Source organism: Lutra lutra, chromosome 18, assembly GCF_902655055.1.
Source record: "Lutra lutra chromosome 18, mLutLut1.2, whole genome shotgun sequence".
NCBI classification, from domain to species: domain Eukaryota; kingdom Metazoa; phylum Chordata; class Mammalia; order Carnivora; family Mustelidae; genus Lutra; species Lutra lutra.
Window position 1 is genome coordinate 2,142,080 of NC_062295.1, and position 16,222 is coordinate 2,158,301.

Sequence of the window (16,222 nt, forward strand, 5' to 3'; positions counted from 1 at the left end):
TTCCTGTTCCTAGCTGACACATTTCCTGTCTCCTCTCTCTCTCCACACCAGTGCTCCCCTCTTTCACAACACCTTGCTGGTGAATTCAGCCTGGACACCACATCATTAGCCACTGGAGAGCTAATTCTTCTTTTCCTTAAGGGCAAGGAAGGCTGAGCCTTCAAACCCTGCCAGGATACAAGGGAAAATACTTGGATTCTACTTTTCTGTGGTAAGAAAAGGTGGAGAAAGAAATCACTACACAACTCTAGAAAAGTCTTTTAAGAGAGTAGTTTGACAATACCTATCAATTAAGTTGTTTTTTTTTTTTTTTAAGATTTATTTATTTATTTATTTGACAGAGATCACAAGTAGGCAGAGAGGCAGGCAGAGAGAGAGAGAGAGGAGGAGGAAGCAGGCTCCCTGCCGAACAGAGAGCCCGATATGGGGCTCGATCCCAGGACTCTGGGATCATGACCTGAGCCGAAGGCAGAGGCCTTAACCCACTGAGCCACCCAGGCACCCCTCAATTAAGTTTTATAACCTAGTGATTTCCTTACCAGGAACATAACTTGAGGAACTAAACAGATGTCTTTTAAGGATTTATGAACAGGGTTATTTAGTGAAGTATTATATACAACGGTAAAAAGAATGAATGTCCAGTATCAGAGGACATGGCCTCCGGTAGATTATACAGTGGAAGATTTCATGGCACAAACAGTCGTGTTAGGAGTGAGTAGTTTACTGACATGGGATACCAAAATATGTTAAATTTTTTTTTTAAAGGTGTTATTTATTTATTTGGCACACAGAGATCACAAGTAGGCAGAGAAACAGGCAGGGGGCGGGGGACGCAGGCTCCCCGCCAACCAGAGAGCCCGATGCAGGGCTTCATCCCAGGACCCTGAGATCATGAGCCAAGCTGAAGGCAGAGGCTTAACCTACTGAGCCACCCAGTCGCCCCATAAAATATGTTAAATTTTATTTGTTTGTTTGTTTATTTATTTATTTATTTATTTATTTTTATTTGACAGCAAGAGAGGGAACACAAGGAGGGGGAATGGAGAGGGAGAAGCAGGCTCCCTGATGGGCAGGGAGCCTGATGGTGGACTTGATCCCACACTCTGGGATCACGACCTGAACCAAAGGCAGGCACCTAACAGCTGACCCACCTGGGTGCCCCATGTGTTAAATTTTTTTTTTTTCTGAGATTTTATTTATTTATTTGTTCAGCTAGAGATCACAAGTAGGCAGAGAGAGAGGAGGAAGCAGCCTCCCTGCCGAGCAGAGAGCCCAATTCGGGGCTTGATCCCAGGACTCTGAGACCATGACCTGAGCTGAAGGCAGAGGCTTTAACCCACTGAGCCACCCAGGCTCCCTGTGTTTAACCATGTGTTAAAGTTTTTTTTTTTTTTAATATTTTATTTATTTATTTGAGTGAGAGAGAGCATGAGCGAGGAGAAGGTCAGAGGGAGAAGCAGACTCCCCGTGGAGCTGGGAGCCCGATGCGGGACTCGATCCTGGGACTCCGGGATCATGACCTGAGCCGAAAGCAGTCCAACCAACTGAGCCACACAGGCATCCCAACCATGTGTTAAATTTTTTTTTTTTTAAAGATTTTATTTATTTATTTGACAGAGAGATCATAAGCAGGCAGAGAGGCAGGCAGAGAGAGAGGAGGAAGCAGTCTCCCTGCTGAGCAGAGAGCCCGATGCGGGGCTCGATCCCAGGACTCCGAGATCATGACCTGAGCCGAAGGCAGCGGCTTAACCCACTGAGCCACCCAGGCGCCCCCATGTGTTAAATTTTAAAAGCAGGTTTAAATAATGGAATAGCATGATTGAAATAATATAATAGGGAAAAAATAGAATTTGCAGCCTGCTTTATTAAGTATACATTTGTGAACTATTTCATTTAATTAATTGATTCTGCAAAATCACCATTTCTTTTCAAGCCCTTAGGGTATAGTAGTAAGACGTTAAAAATGTAATTTTCTTTTTTTTTTTTTTTTTTTTTTTTAAAGATTTTATTTATTTATTTGACAGAGAGAAATCACAAGTAAGCAGAGAGGCAGGCAGAGAGAGAGGAGGAAGCAGGCTCCCTGCTGAGCAGAAAGCCCGATGTGGGGCTCGAACCCAGGACCTGGGATCATGACCTGAGCCGAAGGCAGCGGCCTAACCCACTGAGCCACCCAGGCGCCCCAAAAATGTAATTTTCAAGGGGCACCTGGCTCCCTCAGTTGGTGGAGTGTGCAACTGTTGATGTCAGGGTTGTGGGTTTGAGCCCCACATTGGGCATAGAGATTATTTAAAAATAAATTTTTTTTTTAAGATTTTATTTATTTATTTGTCAGAGAGAGCACAAGCAGGGGGAGCAACCGGCAGATGGAGAAGCAGGCTCTCTGTTGATCAAGGAGCCCAGTGTGGGACTCAGTCCCAGGACCCTGGGATCATGACCTGAGCTGAAGGTAGACAGTTAACCAACTGAGCCACTGAGGCATCCCTAAAATCTTTTTTTTTTTTTTAATGTAATTTTCAGAAATGTAAAGGCATGATTTTCAAATAAATAAAAAATGGGCATGTGTCAAAAATTTTAACTCGTTAATGAGGAAACCAAGAGGTTGTCAAAACTAGTTTAAAAGAGAATCTGAAAGGGCGCCTGGATGGCTCAGTCGTTAAGTGTCTGCCTTCAACTCAAGTCATGATCCCAGTGTTCTCGGATCAAGCCCCGCATCTGGCTCCCTGCTCGGTGGGAAGCCTGTTTCTCCCTCTCCCACTCCCCCTGCTTGTGTTCCTTCTCACTGTCAAATAGATAAATAAATGAGAAAAAAAACAAAAGGGACTCTGAAGAGGACATATATAGGAAATCAGGAGTGCTGAAATCAGTTTGCTAATTGGATGCAGAACTGGTCGGTATCCTACAGAGCAAGAAAAGGTGCTGAGAACCCTCTTTTCCACAGGCTGGAGCAGGGAGATGTAGTGGTGAAGTAGCCTGATGGAAGATGGCAGACCAGAGGCCCTGTAGAGTCAGGTAGCTCGGGAGGACCTGCCCTCCGTGCTCAGCCCCCGCTGGGAGCACAACCAGGTTCCTTCTTTTTTTTTTTTTTTTAAGATTTTATTTATTTATTTGACAGAGATCAGAAGCAGGCAGAGAGAGGAGGAAGCAGGCTCCCCGCCGAGCAGAGAGCCCGACTCGGGGCCTGATCCCAGGACCCTGGGACCACGACCCGAGCCGAAGGGAGAGGCTTTAACCCACTGAGCAACCCAGGCGCCCCAGCCAGGTTCCTTCTTCACACGTTTCAGAGTATCAAGGTTTTTCCCGAGAAGCAAAAGAAGTTCCTGTCCTCGTGGAACTGACCGTTCACCATGATAGTTTCTAAACAAACATGCGGTGACTTTAATAAGAGAAATGTACAGGCTGACAGCAGATTTTTTCATCGAAAGATAAAATGACTTTCCTAAGATCATCACAGAGATTTTTTCATCAGTTAAGGAGGGAACCAGTAAGATGCTAACTGGTTCAGGAGAGGGCTCAAACCACCACACATTTGTAGTCCTGGAAGGAGCTGAAATGAACTCGCCAACTGACAAGGAGTTGTCAGGACACAGAGGAAACAGCGCAGTTGCATTGGGGGTGTGACTTGCTTTTCTAGAGATCCGAGTTACTGGCATTACTGTCTGTTTTCTGCCAATTAAGTTCTGTCCCTACAGGGTTGTAAATAGCCTTATCAGAGACTGAGTAGGGCACACACCCGGTAGGATCAGCTCCTCTCGAGCATTGGCCGCTCACATTACCTCGTGGGCCCAGGGCAGATCTCCCGCGCTGTGCCCTGCGGGCGAGTAGGAGAGTCGGGGAGAGAGTGTCATTTAAACTAAGCTGTGGGAGAAGGTGCGGATTCTAACGAGGTCGGGATTAGAACCTTCCACATCAAACGGCCTGTACATGGCTCTCTGAGGGCAGAGGGCTTCGAGGACAGGGAGGGCCCCTGTGTCATGTGACTGGGCAGGAATGAGCCAGGAGGGAATGTGAGGGAGAGGGCGGCAGGGGGCAGGTAATGCAGAGCCTGAGGGAGGAGTCTGGAGCTCCTCCCAAGGGCAGGGGGCACCAGCACAGTTGTAAAGGAGGAAGAGTCCTGTTTTTTTTTTTTTTTTTTTTTTTATTTATTTATTTGACAGACAGAGATCACAACTAGGCAGAGCGGCAGGCAGAGAGAGAGGGGGAGAGGGAAGCAGGCTCCCCGCGGAACAGAGAGCCCGATGCGGGGCTCGATCCCAGGACCCTGAGATCATGACCCGAGCCGAAGGCAGAGGCTTTAACCCACTGAACCACCCAGGCACCCCGGAAGAGTCCTGATCTAACGTGAGTTTTGTTAAGCAGCTCTGGTTGTGAGGAGAAGAGGCTGTTGCCGACTCCGGGGCAGAGCTCATGAGCTGTGTGGCAGGGGAGAGGGGCCTGGACGCCCCACTCACGGCTGGACCCCCGTGGCCTGCTGCGGGTCCCGTTGACGGTGCTGCTCTCTCTAGGCGGGGCTGCTCAGGGCACTTGTCTGCCTGCACTACGGTGGTGGGACCCCAGACACCATGTGACTGTTTAGGCCCTTGTGGTTCCTGGGGTTGATTGCAAGATGCACCTCAGCAAGGACCATCAGGAAACCAGAAACAAAATAAACCCAGATTTGTTACTCACAAGTCCTGGAGAAGCCACCGTTCACCCTCGGGCCACCCAATGAGGTCGCCAGGAGGTGGGGAAGGGCACCCACCAGGGCTCTGCCTTTCCTAGGGTCCAAGCTGGAGAGGGCTGGGGTCTCTTGATCTCTGTTTACTGGTGAATTTAAACAAAGAGCAGGAATTAGGGCACAGGAAGGGAGGAGTGCGGTCATTCTAGGGGCCAGTTACCTAGCTCACCCGGGGCTTTCCACGAGGGGGTCGGCCTGGCTCCTTGTCTGGTTGTAACTGCTAGCTTTGTCGCGCAGCTGGTGACCTGTTTATTCCAGATGGCTGTCTTTGAATCGGATGCCCTGTGATCTGTGATCCAAAGCTTCTTGTCAGGCCTCCTGCTGCAGGTATACACACTGGGACCAGCGGCTGACCCACAGCTTCTAAATCCCTTGGAATTTCCTGGGTGGCAGGGGTGTCTTTTGTTTGAGGAGGCGACTCTGGGTGGGCTCCGGATAGCTCTAGGATAGGCCCATCACCAGAAAGCCCAAGTCTGCAGGGAACGGGAAGGTGCTGGAGATGGAGCGAATCGTCATTCACGCTCATGGGGTGAGCCTCCATGAAAATCCCTGAACTGTGGGGTTCAGGGAGCCTCCGGCTTGGTGAGCACGTCCACGTGCTGGGAGCATGGCACACCCCAGCTCCACAGCACGGTAGCTCCTGTGTTCGAGACTCTTCCTGACTTTGCCCTGTGTACCGTTTCATCTGGCTGTTCCCTCCATCCTTTATCATACAATAAATTAGAAAACATAAGTGTTCCCTTGAGTTCTGTGAGCCATCCTAGCAAATTACAGAACCTGAGGAGGGGGTCCTCGGAACCCTGGACTTGTAGTCATGTCGGATGGTACCTGGAGTCGGAGGGATCTTGTGAGGCTGAGCCCTTACCCTGTGGGGTCTGCGCCAAGTCCAGTTGGTGTCCCCAGCTTGGTGAGCAAAATCCCACGCATCTGGTGTCAGAAGAGTATTCTGCATGTACAGAGTAGTTTTTCCTTTTCATTTGGATACGGGTAGAGAGGCAAAGGCTGAGTATGGGATGGCTCGCCTTAGGGCTCGACCCTCCAAGTGGATCTGAGGTCTGGGGATGCCCATTGGGGGCACCCAGACGGGCTTGAAGGACAGGCAGTGATAAGTGGAAGTGGGTACCTCATACCTCACTAAGTGCACTGGGCCTCCCCCTCCACCAACTCCCAGCACAGACAGGGGTCCCCATCCCAGCCATTGACCTATGCCCCAGAGCTGTCTGTCCTCCAGGCTGGAGAAACCACACTGACTAAACCCAGAAGACATTCATTAGCAGAAACCAGAAGTCACCCATTGCCCTGGAGGGGTGAGGGGGAAGAGGAACGTGGTTGGAGGTGGCTCTCCACCCTGTGGGGGAGGCTGGAGCTGGTTTTCCATGCTTCCTTTCTGCAGGCATGACTCGGCTGTGCAGGTCACCCGGGGGGCTAGGTCACGTCTCTGTGGGAAGCTCTGAAGGAAGGCTGGGGTGCTGCCGCTCCCGGCTCTGGCACCAGCTCCCTTGGGAACTGGACGAGGGCCCCTCGTTCTGCACCTGCCCCCAGACGTGGCTGACCCATGCAGCATTCACTTCCTTTCCATGAGCCCTTGGCCATGACTTCTGACCTCAAGACTCTGAGGTCCTGCCCCCTCTCCTTCGTCTCTGAGTCACTTATATGTCACCAAGAGTGCTGGGAGCTGCCCAGCCTGGTGACGGGTACACAGCCAGCTTGCCTGTTGCCATCTGCCCTTCTTCCCAGCAGGCTCCTCTGGGCCCGGCCCTGGGCCTTCCCAACCTAGGGCTCCCCTCTGCTTCCTGGTCGCAGAGAAGCACGGCTCTTCGGACCCATGTCAGTGTTGTCGTGAGAGCGGGCTCCAGTCCGTCCAGGTGGAAGGAGACATGCCCCAGTGCTGGGAGTCTGGCTCTAGCCCAGGCTGGTCACGTGGAAGACACTCGGGGGCATGCTGGTCAGAACTTTGCGGTGCGCCTCCTCGGGGGAAAGGCCTGTTTTGTGGCCTTTGCTGATTTTGGTGGTGTAAGTTGTCCCGCTGTGCTCACCTGATTTCAGAATACTAACGTGATGGGGCGCCTGGGTGGCTCAGTTGGTTAAGCGACTGCCTTCGGCTCAGGTCATGATCCTGGAGTCCTGGGATCGAGTCCCGCATCAGGCTCCCAGCTCCACGGGGAGTCTGCTTCTCCCTCTGACCTTCTCCTCGCTCGTGCTCTCTCTCACTGTCTCTCTCTTCTCTCAAATAAATAAATAAAATGTTTAAAAAAAAAAAAGAATACTAACGTGATGTCAGCCACTTGAAGACTTCCTGCAAACTTAACAACCAGCTCTTGCTAGCCAGTCAGAGCCCGTGGGAACACATCCCTCTAGTAAACGTGCAGTTGGAAAGGTGAACAGAGCAAAGGGGGCTGCGTTTACCTGTGATCCGTCAGCCTGCCCAGACACAAGGAGACAATTCTTGTGATGGTGGTGTGAGCAAAAGAAAGGATGCTCCACCAACCAGAGAGGTGGTGTGTAGGTGAGAGAGTGGAGGTGTAAGGGGTTCTGGCCCCCAGAGTGGACAAGCCCAGTGCCATTTCTGTAGGACTGACTGCTTTCCTCCTCACAGATTCGCAGCCAGACTGATGGGTTATTTTTCCATGAGAACAGTGAGAGTCACTGAGAAAACGTGGTTAGCCCTAAGAAACCCAGTGTACAACCAGCTTTTCTGAAGGAGGAAATGATTGTGAACAAAACTTAGGAGAGTGCTCTAAGGCATGGAAGGAAAACTCTAGAGCAAGCTGACTTAGAGAGGTGCCATAGCAGAAGATAGTAAATCAGTAAGGGATAGTGGAGCAGCTCTAAGTGCAGCTTGGAAGATGCCTGAAGGTCCTAGTGGACCACAAGAACTAATAATGTTTTCTATTCCAGGAAGACATTAGCCAGCCAGCACAGAGATAACTGAGTCCTATAATCAACAAGTGGACCGTAGCAGTCCAGCATTCAGAGTCAGGCAGCTGGGCTCTGCATTTAGGAAGTGTGCGAGTGAGGAAGGGAGTGGGGCAGGGGGACCCCTAAGACCAGAGAAAGGAAGGCTGGGCAACGGGGCTGCTCAGCCTCTACTTTATGGAGATGTGGCAAGGCAGTGCTGTTATAAGGTGGAGAAAGCTTTTTCCCCTGAGTTTTAGGTAGGTGGTGCTCTGGGGATGTGCTCAGACCACACAGGCCAGGCCGGAGAGCTGGGAGATGGGGAGAGGATTCCCTGTGCTTGCCGCTTGAGGCCCGGTCAAGCCACCGAGTATCCCAAGATGCCAGGGGTGGAAGGGAGCAGCAGAGCTCTGTGGCCAGGACGGGGATGGGCAGAACCGGGGAGACCATGAGGGGCCTGGGCAGAGAAGAGGAAATGGCTATGGGGGCTGGGCTGGGGTGGAGGTGGGGCTCTGAGTGGGACCTGGGACAGGGTTGGGGACCTGTGGGTTCCTAGGAGAGCTCAAGAGTGCGGTTAGACCAGAGGAAGGACATCCCTAATGACGGAACACCAGCCAGTGAGCCATGTCCTCGGGTGTCTCCGGGGCCTGCCAGCCAGGGACAAATGGTTCCTGAAAGCCACTAGGGCCCCCCAGAAACCCTTGCCTGCAGACATGTGGCCGGTGTTGCTCACTGGTGCTGAGCCCTGCGGGCTGCCAGGCCCTACACCTGAGTGCCCTGCCTTCTGCACCTGGACAGGCAAGGTGGGGCCGGTCCTCCTCACAGATGGTTAAACTGAGGCCCAGGTGGAGGGAGGAGCTCCCGTTTCCCTGCTCCTGTGAGTGCTCTGCCGGCTCGTGCCAGGGGCCTGTGTGATCGCCTGGGCAACCGGGTGCTGGCCAGGGCCACTCCCCCGCTGCGGCCCAGTGTTCACGGGGCGGGGGGGGGGACACGACATTCAGACTTTCTTCCCTGTTCTTTTAGTTGTAGTAAGAGCGACAGGATTGAGTGTTTTCCCCACTGCTCAGTGCACGGCTCAGTGGCATTAAACACGCGCACATGTCCCACTGTCCGCGGACCTTTTCCGGCTTCCGGAAGGACTGCCCCCGCCAAACCCTAACTGCGGGCCCTTCCCTGGCCCCCGGCACACCCCTTCCACGTCCTGGGACTGTGACTCTGCAACCTCCGGGACTTCCTGGAAGTGGAATCCTGCCGTATTTGTCCTTTTGCGCCCGGCTCTTGTCACTGAACCCAGTGTCCTCCGCCCCACGCCCCCCAGCCCCCGTGGCAGGTGTCCGGCACTTCTTCCGTTGTTGCGGCTGGGTACTATCGATGATACTCCATTGGGTGGGTGGACAGGCCACACTGTTTGTCCATTCGTCCATGATGCACATGGGGTTGCTTCCGCTCGGGGGCTCTGTGGGTCCTGCTGCTGTGGACGTGGGGCGGGCGCTCAGGCACAGGGGCCACATGGGTCCTCTCACCCTCTGCTGAGAGCCGCTCCCCGCACCCCAAGTACCCTGTCCCCTCCCCGTGGAACAGCCTCCCCACTTCTGTCCCTGTCTGGTTCCCTAGAGCCCAGGTCAGTGTCACCTACACGCCACCGCCCCCCACCCCACATGCCTCTCCTCTGCCACAGCTCAAATCCACCAGTCCCAGCCAGTGGAGCCTTTGCTGGTGCGGTTCGGGGGACTGGGATGACCTCCGACTGCACCCATGAGACTCCACGGAGAGGGAGCACTGTCCTGTGTCCCGACACAAGGGCCACCCTCTCCCCGGCCGCATCCCCTTCCGGGTTGGGCTTCCCCAGGACTTCATCGTCCATCAGACTAAATGATTTGTTCCTATCTTTTTTGTCTTTCTCTGGGGTTGGTTTCAGTTCACTCCCTGCTGTGTCCTGGGCCGGTGCAGTGGCGCCCAGCGGTCCCTGGTGGTTGTGGGTTGGGGGTGAGTACGCGGCCCCATGAGGGTGTCTGCCCTGCTGGGGATGGTGTTAGTGGGCGCTCCTCTGCCTGGAGCGTGGTGGGCCTAGCACCGCAGCCCCCTGCGTCCTGCATACCTCTGGGCTCATCCTTGGCCCTGAGAGGGCACCCCAGATCGACGGCTGCAGGTAGGCGGCAGGGTGGGTGCCAAGGTGATGAGGGGCCCAGCCAGCACGCCTGGTGTCCCTCTAGCACACAGTAGGCACACCGCAAGTCTTTGGTTGACCGTTGAATCATGCCAGGGTCCCTGCCTGGGAACCGGGGCCTTACTTAGGACCCGCGCCGGAGTTCGCTGGCTTTCCAGGACTTCTGTGGCACCTGCCAGGTCCCTCCACTTGAAGCCCTCGGCCTGGCTACCCTGTCTTGGGGACAGTGACCTCTCAGGACACATGCCTGCCCCTTGGGTCACCTGGGCAGTCACCCAGGTGTCAGGAAAGGCTGTTATACAGAGGACGCTGGGGAGGCAGCAGTCTGGAGTGGTTCAGCCCAGCAGAAGCCTCCAGAATCCCCTCTGCCCTCGTCCCTGACTCACCATCGTCGTGTGGTCCACCTCCCAGCGCGGGGAAGATGCAGGCTGCCTGAAGACAGGACCTGTGTCTTACCCACCCCTGTGTCCCAGTGCCCAGCACAGGGCCTGGCCTACGGCAGTTGCCCAGTAAATACTTATCAAATGAGCCTGGAGGCCGGCCGCCTTAGTGCAGGAAGGGAGTGGGTTGCGGGAGCCTGAGGCTAGCCATGGAGTACAGGGGTGACCCAGGGTTGGAGGCAGGTGTAGAGGGAGAGCACCTGCAGAACCAGCCCCTCACCTTGGCGGCTGGGCGAGGGTGCTCTCGGGCAGCCCCCTCCTCCCAGTCCTGGGAAGAGCACATCAGGTGGGGGCTGTTCGGGGTGGGTGGGGTGCAGCGGAGGGAGGGGTGCAGCGGAGGGAGGGCTCGCCCTGACGTGGAGGGGTGATTCTGGCTGCAGTTTAACCCCCAGTTTTCTCCTGCCCTTCCCACCGAAGCGGGAGTTGGGGAGGGGGGCCAGTAACACACACCGATGGTCCTTTGGTACTGACACTCCCAGTCTGCAGTGGAGGCGGCCAGTTGCCGACACCTGCCACCGGCAGACCCTCGGTGGGGAGGCAGTGCTGGAGTCGGCCCCCCACACAGGCTGTGGGAGCGGAGCATGTTGGCCAAGCTGGGGAGCGCCAGAGAGGCTGAGGTGGTGTGCCCAGTGGGGTGCACTGAGGGGCGGCCTGGAGGGCCCCCAGCTCCTCCCAGCCCAGACTCCCTCTTTCCTGCGAGGACTGAGTCTCTGCACGGCCCTGCCTGAGTCTCTGCACGGCCCACTCCCACTTGCCCTCCGGGCCTCTGTTTCGAGGCCCTCCTTTTCTGGGCAGCCTTCGCTGGCCGCCGCCAGAGTCGGGCGCCTCCTTGGGGCCCTGAGACTCCCAGCACCCCCGCACCTAGGCCCTTGGGTAAAAACCATCCAGCCCCTGGACCGAGATCCCTCAGGATCTGCTGAGTCCCATCCAGTCACCTGCTTCCAGATTGAGGTTCAAATCTAGGCTCCCTCCACCCCGGCTCCACCCCCCCCCCCCCACCAGGCCCTGTTTCCTCCGCTGAGATGCAGCGGGGCGGGGCCCACCGTAAGCTCCCACTATGTTGCACTCCTTCCCAGCACGGGGCTTATTGATCAAATGAACAAATGGACAGAGATACACGGTGGGTCTCAGAAGAGGAATCGGCCTGCCCCTCCTGCTTGGGGTGGGGGCATCATGGGATCGGGGCACTGAGTCAGGGTGGAACTGGTGGGGACCCCGGGTCACCGGGTCTCATCTAGGGCACCCCCTGCGCCAGCGGAGCCCCGCTGCTCTCTGACCCGAGTGTGGGGGATGGCACCCAGCCCTGCCCAGGCAGTCGCGTCAGTCAGCCACCTGGGCACCTGGCCGGCCCTGCCTGGTCTTCCCCGCAGTGCAGGTGAGGGGTGAGTCGTTCGCCACCAAGTGGCAGGACCCACATGACAAGCAGTCACTGGGGGCCTGATTCACAGCTTTCCAGGAAGTGGTTAACGGGATCCCAGAGCCCGGGGCTTGATGAGGTCTCCTGGCTGAGTCACGGTGGCCCCTGGAGGAAGGAGCCGTTACTGAGCCTCTCTGGGCAGCCCCCTTCTCCCCAAGGCCCTAGGACCTCACCAAGACCCCTTATCCTAGCCTTCAGCTGCTGCAGGCCCAGGCCCCAGGCCTTCCCTTCAGCACCCAAACTGGGGGACTTTCGCAATGTCAGCGCCACTGGCCTAGACCTCTGGGTCCAGGTTCTGCTCCTCCAGAGGGTAGATCCGGGGCCCACAGCTGGAGCCAGGGTCCTGAGTTCCCAAACCAGATCCCTGAGTCCACTGCTCCAGGGCAGAGGGAGGGGTCTCAGCTAGAGCCCCCAGTCCCCTTAACGGCTCATTTCCTCCCAGCAGTCCCACCCCTCCTGTGACCTATAGCCTGGGGTGGCAGGGACTGAGCCACTCACTCAGTTGGGGGACTGGTCCAACGGCATTCCACCTCCCAGGATAAAACCTCGGGTGACCTGTAGGGAACTCCACACACCCTGTCACAGGCAGGACTGCTCTCCCAGCCGTGCCTGTGCCCCTGCTGGCCATGGTAGTTTCCAGAGCTCCCCCAGCCCTGGGTGGGGGTGGTCTCAGGATCTTAACCCCGCTGCTGCTTCTGGCTTCTGCAGGTGAGTTCTGAGGCCCTGCCCCCCTCCCTCCTCTGCACCCCCCACGGCCACCCCCTTCCTGCTCCCTACTCAGCACCTGCCCACCTGCCATCCCTCCTGGCCCTGCCTGCACCTGGTCTCCGTTCCTCCCCCCCCCCCCCCCCCCCGCCTTTCCTGCTGCTTGCTCCTCTCTGCTGTGTCCTGTGGCTGCCAGCAGGACCGCAGGACACACCGAGGCAGGCTGCGCCCCTGCCTGGACCTCACCACACCTCAGCCCTCCCCGAGCTATCCATTGTTCCTCTCGTCCTCGTCCTCCTTCCCGCTCCCCAATCCACGCATTTCTGTTGCAGTTCTCGGGCTGGGGATAGAGAGGGTCTCGGGCCCCACCCTCAGGTCTGGGGGAAACCTAAGAGGGGTGGGTGTGTGCTCCCCGACTCTTAGCCTCCGTGAGAGGTGCCAGGAGCCGGCCGTCCTCTGCCAGGCAGGTGGGATGGAGCGCGGGCACAGGCGGGCCAGGAGTCCGGTGGGAGGATAAGGCTGCAACTGAGAGAGGGCGCCTGAGGTTTCTGTCGGCCCTACCCAGGCTCCAGGAAATGCCCCACCCTAGAGGTCTGGGGAGCTGCCCTGGGCACTGGGGGCGGGGGGCCTCCTCTCCGCTCACCTGACTCTTCCTTCTCTCTCCTGCAGCTTCCCTCCATGCTGCCAGGATACCTGGTGAGTGGGGCCTGCACCGAGTGGCGGGGGCAGGGGAGTGAGTCTGTCTTTGGGGAGCAGGAGAGGAAGGCAGGCTGCAAAGGGGGCCTGGAAAGCAGAGCCGAGAGGGGGCCCAGAGCAGGGCAGCATCAGCGGGTGAGAGGGGCGCAAAGGAAGGCCAGCCTGAGGGGAGGGCAGAGGAAGGGGGGGGAAGCGCCCCCCCCCCCCCCGCACACACGAGAAACAGCATGGGGCATAGGCAGGGCCAGAGGTTTGGGCCCCGGGGGTGACAAAACGTGACTCTTCTCCACCAGCTCCCCCAACCTGTGGGAAGCCCCAGCGGCTGAACCGGATCGTGGGTGGCGAGGACAGCACCGATGCCGAGTGGCCCTGGGTTGTGAGCATCCAGAAGAACGGGACCCACCACTGTGCGGGCTCGCTGCTCACCAGCCGCTGGGTGGTCACCGCTGCCCACTGCTTCAAGGGGTACGCATGGCCTGTCCTGTACTTGACGCCCAGGCTTTCTGCCCTAGACCCAGGGCTCCCCACTCAGCCCCAGCCTCCAGGTCTCGGTCCAGTCTCAGAGCCTCTCAGAAGAGAGACCCTGCTTCAGGGGCCTTCCTGAGCATGTCATCCCCCAGACCCTTCCTGGCACCCTACACCCCAGGTTCCTTAGTGACCCTACCTCCTTTCCTCTCCTGCCAGCAATCTGAACAACCCATCCCAGTTCTCTGTGCTGCTGGGAGCCTGGCGGCTGGGGAACCCTGGCCCGAGGTCCCAGGAGGTGGGTATCGCCTGGGTTCGGTCCCACCCCGTGTACTCCTGGAGAGAGGGCTCCCGTGCGGACATCGCCCTGGTGCGCCTGGAGCACTCCATCCGCTTCTCTGAGCGAGTCCTGCCCATCTGCCTGCCGGATTCCTCCATCCGCCTCTCTCCGAACACGCGCTGCTGGATCGCAGGCTGGGGGAGCATCCGTGACGGAGGTGCGGCTTATCCCCTCCCGGGTGTCGGGGGGTAGCCGGGAACACGGGGACCGGGGCGGGGTGGAGCAGAGGCCAGAGGCGTAGCAGAAGGAAAAAGATTCTCTTCTGATGACAGAGACAAAAAGTGAGCTGCAGTCCAGAGGTGGGGAGTCATGGAGTGCTAGGCGGACAGCTTAGGGCCTCTCTCCGTAAAAGGGATCTGTGGCGATGTCCTGAGGCCGCAGCAGGCAGATCAGCGAGGCTATTAAGTGATGGAGGAAGGGCTGGAAGAAACGTGTGGGGCCAGGCTGACTGCGGATCAACGCCCAAGCGGGAATCAGGCTCCTCCTGGTGGCAGCATGTCATAATTGCAGGCAAAATTTCCAGAAGGACATAGTCTCCATAACCAGAAAACAGAGTTGTCAGACCAAGTCTGGAAAACATCCTAAGGCAGATAAAGTAAGAGACAGAGAAGCAGAAGAAGGGAGGAAGGGAAGGAAGGTAGGTAGGTAGATAATGGGGAGGGGGGGCTAAGAGGAAAAAGTGTAGGAAAAATGGGACCTCAACCAGATTCCAAAAGAAGTACAAGAAATGACACCAGGTTCCTGGGGGTCCCCGAGTCTGAGGTTGTGGGCAGCCTCCCCATAGTTGTCCTGCGGGGCTTTTCCAGGAACTCCAGTTATGGGCTGCGGAGGGTCTGCAGACCGTCCCCAAGGCCTCCAGTTCCCCAGGGCTTGGGGGACTCTCATGGCCTAATAGCTTCCAGCATAGGGCGATGGTGTGTTGACCACTTCCCTTGTCCCGTCCCCACACTGGACAAGGTGGTGCCTGAGGCAGGACAACCTGGGAACCGTGGTTCTCTCCATTTGTGGGCATATCCAGTCTCCAAAAATTCAGGGTCTCAGGATGCACACTCCTGTTCGTGTTCAGTAGATCCGGAGGTGGAGTCTGGGAATTGGGGTTTTCCATAGGCGTTTGGGAGAATCTGACAGAGTTGATCGTTAGCCTTTGAGAACGGCCTCCAAGGGGGTCTGAGGGGCCGTGGGGACAGTAAAGAGAGGATTTCTCAAGCCTGATGCCCTGTTCCCTGCCCCCAGTGCCCCTACCCCATCCCCAGACCCTGCAGAAACTGGAGGTTCCCATCATCGACTCAGAAATCTGCGGCCGCTTGTACTGGAGGGGGGCAGGGCAGGGGGCCATCACCGAGGACATGCTGTGTGCGGGCTACCTGGAGGGGCAGCGAGATGCCTGTCTGGTGAGCACCCACCTTCTTCCCGCACTGCCCACTGCCCACCCCCCGACGTCAGCTGGGACCCGCGAGTTCCCGAGATGCCTACAGAACTGGGCCTCTGCTTGGCCCAGGCACCCGTCTGCCAGGCTGTACACCAAAGCTCTCCTGAGCATCTTGGGGTGCCGGACCCCACTCTCTGGGAGCTTGCCTTCTTCTGAGGGGGTTCCTCCGTCCTGGCCCCCAGAACCAGCTCCAGCTCCATATAGTGGGAGGCTCGGACACTAGATCCTGCTTGTGGCTCCTCCCTGCTACCCAGGGTGCTGGTGTGGCTCAGGCTGTGAGCGCCAAGGTCTGGCACAAAGTGCCCCTCACCAGCAGTGAGCCCAAGGGCCTGTCCTCCAGGTCGGAGAAACCCACCGCACCCCCCACCCTACAAGGGAACCCCTTGCCACCTGCGGTGTCGGTCCTGGGCTCTGCCCAGCCCTGACCCACGTGGGTCCCTGACCTCACCTCCTCTCCACAGGGTGACTCCGGAGGCCCCCTCATGTGCCAGGTGGAGGGCACGTGGCTGCTGGCGGGCATCATCAGCTGGGGTGAGGGCTGTGCAGAGCGCGATCGGCCCGGCGTCTACATCAGCCTGGCCGCCCACCGCTCCTGGGTGATGCGGATCGTGCAGGGGGTGCAGCTCCGCGGGCATTCGCAGGGGAGCGGGCCCTCCGCGGGCCGCGCGCCTTAGGATCCAGGGAGATGGGCGGCCACCATCGTAAGTGAGCCACCTGCCTCCGGGGGGCGCCCGCGTGCCGGCACCGCCGCCTCTGCAGCGAGGCCCCGCCCCGCCCGCGGGAGCACCTTTCTATGTGTATATATGTTAACGATTTTTAGTTATTTGTAGCCCTGCCCGCATATCTTATTTATTCTAATTTCAATAAATTATTTATTCCCCTGGTCCTGTTTTTCCAGGTGTGGGGACATTGGGAAGCAGGGGTACACTTGGGATTAAAATGGGACAGATGGGT

The 16,222-nt window shown here is 57.2% G+C and overlaps 1 protein-coding gene across 1 annotated transcript; it reads left to right on the forward strand.

The window, feature by feature from the left end:
- Positions 1–4,321: 4,321 nt before the first annotated feature.
- Positions 4,322–16,152, forward strand: LOC125090378 (brain-specific serine protease 4-like). The gene is made up of 7 exons (XM_047713002.1): positions 4,322–6,769; positions 6,977–12,341; positions 13,008–13,034; positions 13,328–13,499; positions 13,719–13,996; positions 15,073–15,230; positions 15,730–16,152. Exons 2-7 carry the CDS (start codon positions 12,260–12,262, stop codon positions 15,940–15,942), a joined length of 930 nt encoding a protein of 309 aa, XP_047568958.1. The 5' UTR covers positions 4,322–6,769; positions 6,977–12,259; the 3' UTR covers positions 15,943–16,152.
- Positions 16,153–16,222: the final 70 nt, after the last annotated feature.